This window comes from Heterodontus francisci, chromosome 19 (genome assembly GCF_036365525.1).
Source record: "Heterodontus francisci isolate sHetFra1 chromosome 19, sHetFra1.hap1, whole genome shotgun sequence".
NCBI lineage: Eukaryota > Metazoa > Chordata > Chondrichthyes > Heterodontiformes > Heterodontidae > Heterodontus > Heterodontus francisci.
In genome coordinates, this window is record NC_090389.1 from 75,901,676 (window position 1) to 75,908,111 (window position 6,436).

The 6,436-nt window shown below is 41.6% G+C and overlaps 1 protein-coding gene across 1 annotated transcript in view; it reads left to right on the forward strand.

Moving 5' to 3' along the window:
- Positions 1–4,802, forward strand: part of LOC137380212 (cadherin EGF LAG seven-pass G-type receptor 3-like) — a 305,811-nt gene extending 301,009 nt beyond the window's left edge. Inside the window, exons 33-34 of the mRNA XM_068052016.1 lie at positions 135–344; positions 3,769–4,802. Of these exons, the coding sequence (XP_067908117.1) occupies positions 135–344; positions 3,769–4,802 (1,244 nt within the window). The remainder of the gene's footprint in view (positions 1–134; positions 345–3,768) is intronic.
- The last annotated feature ends 1,634 nt before the right edge of the window (positions 4,803–6,436 follow it).

A 6,436-nucleotide genomic window follows, 5' to 3' on the forward strand; every position in this document is an offset into this window, starting at 1 on the left:
CATCCAGAGTGGAAACTCTGAATATCAGCCTTTTTGTGCTAATTCCCATTTCTTTGCTGTGGTAAAATTTTCACAGAATTTGCACTTTGTTTGATGCAGGCGGAGCCTGTAAAATGCTTCATTATATTTTACAGATTGTGATGGCAATGATTTAATATCCTATTGGCCAGCACTGGGTGAATGTGAAGTTCATGCCTGCTCACTGCAGAAGTGGGGCTCAGAAAGAAAGCTGGGCCTTGATTTCAATAAGGATGCCACTAACAACAACCAACCTGACATGTCCATTACAAGCGGTGATGAGAATACATCAACCCATCTATTCAAACAAGAGCGACAGAGGAAAGGTAAAGAGTCACAAAGAAAAGCTTGTGAAAAGAGCCCTCAGCACTGGTGAAGAATTAGCAGAATAATGTAAATGTGGGATCCATTATGGGGACAGGTAGAGAGGATCCACAGGATAGCCAGCTGAAAGCTGTGGGATGTACAATGAGAAATGGTGTTAAAAATCAAGTACAGAGCAGTGGGATAAGCCAAAAATAAGTAAAAGTTTGCACTTGCATAGCGCCTTTCATGTCCTCACGACATGCCAAAGCACTTTGCAACCAATGAAATACTTTTGAAGTATAGTCACTTTTGTAATATAAGGAAATGTGGTGGCTAATTTGTGCACAGTGAAACTCCATAAACAATAATGTGAGAACCAGATAAAATGAGTTTTTACTGATCTTGATTGCTGGATAAATATTGATCAGGACATGCACAGCAAGAAGCATCAAAGACAGGCAGCACAGCTGGAAGGGAAGGTTGTTTCTGACTAACATGATTGAAATTTTTGAGGGGATAACAAGGAGGGTCGATGAGGGTAGTGCATTTGATGTAATCTATATGGATTTTAGCAAAGCTTTTGATAAGGTCCCACATGGCAGACTAGTCACAAAAGTAAAAGCTCATGGGATCCAAGCAAAGTGGCAAGTTGGATCCAAAATTGGTTCCGAGGCAGAAAACAAAGGATTGATGGGTGTTTTTGTGACTTGAAGGCTGTTTGCAGTGGGGTTCTGCAGGGCTCAGTAATAAGTCCTTTGCTTTTTTTGGTATATATCAATGATTTGGACTTGAATGTAGGGGGTATGATTAAGAAGTTTGCAGACAATGCAAAAGTTGGCCGTATGGTTGAAAATGAAGAAGAAAGCTGCAGACTTCTGGAAGATATCATTGGACTAATCAGGTGAGCGGAACAGTGGCAAATGGAGTTCAAATGTATTTGGGGAAGGCTAACAAGGCACAGGAATACACAATAAATGGTAGGATGCTGAGAAGTGTAGTGTAAGAGTGGGACCTTGGATTCCATGTCCGCAGATCCCCGAAGGTGGCTGGACAGGTAGATGAGTAGTCATGAAGGCATCCAGGATATTTGCCTTTATTAGCTAAGGCATAGTATATAAGAGCTGGGAGGTTTTGCTGGAACTGTATAATATGCTAATTAGGCCACAGCTGGAGTCATGCTTGCAGTTCTGGTCACCACACTATAGGAAAGAAATGATTGCAGTAGAGAGGGTATAGAGGAGATTTGCAAGGATGTTGCCTGGACTGGAGAATTTTAGTTATGAGGAAAGATTGGACAGACTAGGGTTGTTTTCTTTGCTGAGGAAAGACCTAATTGAAGTGTATAAAATTATGAGGGGTCTAGAAAGAGTGGATGGGAATGCTCTATTCCCCTTGGTTGAGTGGTCCATAACTAGGGGACAGATTTAGGGTAAGAGGTAGGAGGTTTAGAGGGGATTCGAGCGGAAATGTTTTTCATCCAGAGGGTGATGGGGATCTGAAACTTGCTGCCTGAAAGGATGATAGAGACAGAAGCCCTCATAACATTTAAAAAGTACTTGGATATGCACTTGAAGTGCATATAAGACTACAGACCAAGAGCCAGAAAGTGGGATTAGGCTGGATAGCTACTTGTCAGCTGGCACAGACATGATGGGTGGAAAGGCCTCCTTCCATGCTGTAAATTTCCATGATACTATGATCAAGGACAACACGTGGACCTGGAATGTGTTCTGGTTTTGTGTCAGTCTCTACAGTAAATGCAAGTAAAGTGTATGGAGTGGGGAATTTTATTGCATTTCCATTATACTTCTTGTTTTGCCTGACATGGTGCTTATAGCAGAAGCCAGGCTCACGTTGAATCCTATGACCTGAACAGACTTGTGTTTTACAGATTTATTGCACTCCTGCATATATAAGGCTGTGATACACTCAAAGTTTGAATGTCATCCAAACCTCTAGAACTGTGTTAGACTTGTAACAAGACTTCTTTGGCAGCGTGGTCAAATTAAATCTCCAGGTGAAAACGTGAAGCTTTACTCTAATGGTAAACGGTGTTAATTATACTTATCTGAACATTAGGGTTGCTATCTTCCATCAGACTGAATAACACTTCACTGATATGGAAGTGTCATAATGAACCTAGTTAATTTTTAATTAAAATATATAAGGACTATCTTGCCAAAGTAAGTCTACTAGATGGGCATTAAAATCAGTGGCTTGGAAATTGAGAGTGTTAACCTCCATACTCAACTCTTTGATCTGCATTCCCATAGAGCGAAAGACTGGTGTGTAAGGAGTGGAGCCTCTCTATTTTGGGCCTAGTTTTTTTTAGCGCTGAAAATTCTGGTATATCTCTCTGGGTGCTCTGAGCCCTCTGCTCGCTGAAGAAATGCAAGTGTGATTCCAGACAGAGAATACTGGCAAACTATTTGACTATGTGAGAACAAGATGTGAGCATATCGTCATTGAATATTCAGACATTGTATGGCCCAGATTTTGTGGTCAGCCGCGAAGTGACGATGCTCATCGCTGACCTCAACTAAAGTTGCCCAAAATGATCGAATGAGCTTTGTGGCATGGATTTCACCTTTCCTGGCGTTAATTTCATTCTGGCACCAGCCAAAGGCGATCTCTGGTGTCCAGCAACAGTGATACAATCAAGCTAGCAAAGCAGCCAATTCTCATAACAACAAACCAGGAAGTAACAAGCAGGTTTTATCATTCACTTTTTATAACTTTACAGAGAGCAAAATAAAGGTTGGCACATGCTCACAGGGTTAAGGGAGAACCCAATCATAAATGTTAAAAATAATTTTTTTTATTTTAAAAATCTATGGAATTGTTATCACGAAGTGGAGAAATTTGACATTCCACAAATATGAAAATAGTTTTCAGGGCCAGAGAGGTCATTCAGCAGCAATTGTGATTTAGCACATAGTTGCATCTCATTCAACAAGATGTAACTTTTTTTAATGGTTTTTACAGTGCGAATAATAGCATAAAAGTGGAAGTTCACATCAATTTAGTGATTGCTAATTGATTCCATCTGCGAGAACTACAACAGCACACCCTGTGGTGAAGCAGGCAAGCACTGACAGCAGCTTCTGGGTTCCGCATTTAGCTGCACAATTGCGGACACCAGAAGTTTCTGTCGGTTCCACTGAATGATGGCAAACTCTGACAGTTTCGCCGTCATTACAGCCACAACATTCAGGCCATGCTCTTTAAGAATAGAAGTTATCAGATAGCAATCAGGAGTGGGAATTCTGAGCAATTTTTCTCCATCTAACTCGGGGACACTGAGATCAATTGTTGTGCTACTGCAGCTGTCTGTCCTGCAATTGGGGCAAAATGGGAATAATTTAATTTGGCAGCATTAGAATCGCTCACCTTGATAACCAAAAAGTCACAAAATAATGTCGACTATATTTATGTCTTGTCTAGGTATTCTGAAAAACAGAATGCAGTACCCATCTGCGACGCTGAAGAATGAAAGCTTAACTTCCATCAACAGAATGCAGATTGAGTTGCCTTGGTACAATACTTCAACACTAGGTCCCAGGGTCGTTCCGGCAGCCTCCTATGGCCGAATGTACTCAGGCGCTGGAAGTCTGTCTCAACCGGCCAGCCGATATTCATCCCGAGAACAACTGGACATACTAGTTAGGAGGCAGATGTCCAAGGAACAGTTGGACGCACTCTCCAGCAGGCATGCATCTCGAGAACGACTAGAAACTGTTCCCAGCAGGCATGGGTCCAGAGAACAGCTAGACACAATCCCAAGTAGGCATGCTTCTAGAGAACATCAGGACAGAATACCCAGTCGACATGGGTCCAGAGAACAGCTAGACACAATACCAAGGAGGCATGGTTCTAGAGAACATCTAGATTCATTACCTGTACGACAAATGTCCAGGGAATGGCTAGACACAGTACCCAATAGACAGATGTCTAGAGAGCAGATGGACACTGTTCCCAGTCGGCATGCATCCAGGGAACATTTGGAGGCACTGTCAAATAGACAATCCTCCAGAGAACATCTAGATACACTGCCGAGAAGACAACCATCTAGGGAGCAACTAGGTTTAACGTCAAGTCGGCAGGCTTCTCGAGAGCAACTCGACGCAATGTCTCGCAGGTACTTATCCAGAGAGCATTTAGATGCAGTGCCTAGCAGGCATTCCTCCAGGGAACAACTAAATACTCTTCCCAGAAGACAGCCTTCCAGAGAGCAATTAGGCCCCTTGCCTAGCCGACAGCCTTCTACAGAGCAGTTGGATATCCTATCCTCCATCCTTGCTTCTTTTAATTCTTCTGCCCTTTCTTCTGCTCCCTCCACCACCACCCCTTCTGCCCCACAGACGACTTGTACCCCTTCTGGGGCACAGACATCCTCAATGACCTCTGCTCCATGCCCTTCAACCCCACACTCTGCAACATCACACAGCATCTCCGAGATCTCTCCAGATTCAGAGTAAGTACAAACTTAAGGGCAAAAACTGCTATGACGAATGGACTGATAACCAATGTGGCAATGACGTACGTAATATGAATCACAGGTCCAAATTTCTCTAGTTGTGAACTACAGTGCCATTATACTAAGAGCCTGTAATTGGGGCAGCACTAACTTGCCTAATTGGACACCTCAAAACTGTGGTTCCCCTCAGCCTTTCTTTCTCCAGACTTATAAAATCCAAGCCTGGTGTTGACTAATTATTTCTCACTAATTGTTGCTGTTTACCCGTTTGACCTTGGATATGCCCTTCACTATGGGCTTTGGCCTTCACCTGGGAATATTAGCAAAAAAGGAAGATAAAGGGCCAAAATCGAGAGTAAAGCATACTCGAGACTGGAAAGTAAAAGAAAAACAAGATAAATCAAGAAGTAGCCATGAACTATGCTTGAATTTTAACAGCCTATAGATTGCAGAAGGAAGGGGAGATTGAAAAAGGTAAGGTATTCCACAGTTTTGAGGTCCTGGGTAACAATGAATTAGAGTAGGAGACATACAATATGTCCCTCTTAACCTTCTGTGAGATTTCAATCTCATCATCATCTTAAGGGATCAAATCCCATCTGGGCAAATACATAGGTAACAAATATACAGTGTCAAGATCAAGAAGTATGGTTAAGAGGTAAATGATGATAGAGAATAGTCAAGGACTTCTAGGCATCTGAAATGTAAGCTGGTAGTTTTTGAAGAATAGGGTTAGATGAAGAAGGGTGAGAGGAGACATCTGTGGAGCATAAACGCCGGCATGGACCAGTTGGGCCAAATGGCTGCTTTATTTATTGTTAATTCTATGTGATGAATGTATACAATAATACCACACAGTGGTGATGAGTGTTGCTGAACTGATGCACTGCATCACAGTGTTAGAATGTGGGCACAGTTCCCACATAGTGAGTTTCTCGTTTTGCTTGTGGTATTATAAGTCTCTCCTATCAAATGTAGGAGGCTTGAGTAAAATGCGATTTGGAATTTTAATCCCACTTAACTGAATTAGTTATTTTATAAAAAAGATTACATCTAATAAAAGTATTAACTATTCTACTACTAATTCCAAAAACATGACTTTTAATTCCCCAAAAAATTCTTGGACTTCAAGGAAATGATTTCATAAAGTCATAAAATTGCAATCAGCATAGATAAAGAGAAAAAGACGTACCAGGCAACAGTAATCATTGTTGGTATAAAAACAAGAAATGCTGGAACCACTCAGCAGGTCTGGCAGCATCTGTGGAAAGAGAAGCAGAGTTAACGTTTTGGGTCAGTTACCCTTCTTCGGAACTGACAAATATTAAAAATGTTACAGGTTATAAGCAAGTGAGGTGGTGGTGGGGCAAGAGATAACAAAGGAGAAGGTGCAGATTGGACAAGGCCACATAGCTGACCAAAAGGTCATGGAGCAAAGGCAAACAATATGTTAATGGTGTGTTGAAAGACAAAGCGTTAGTACAGAATAGGTGTTAACGGACTGAATATTGAACAGCAGCAAGTGCAAACATGAAAAAAAACAGTGGGTAAGCAAACTGAACAAACTAAGATGAAATGAAATAAATGCAAAAAATGGTTGTATTGGAGATTTGAAAGAAAAAAGCAGTGGGTGGT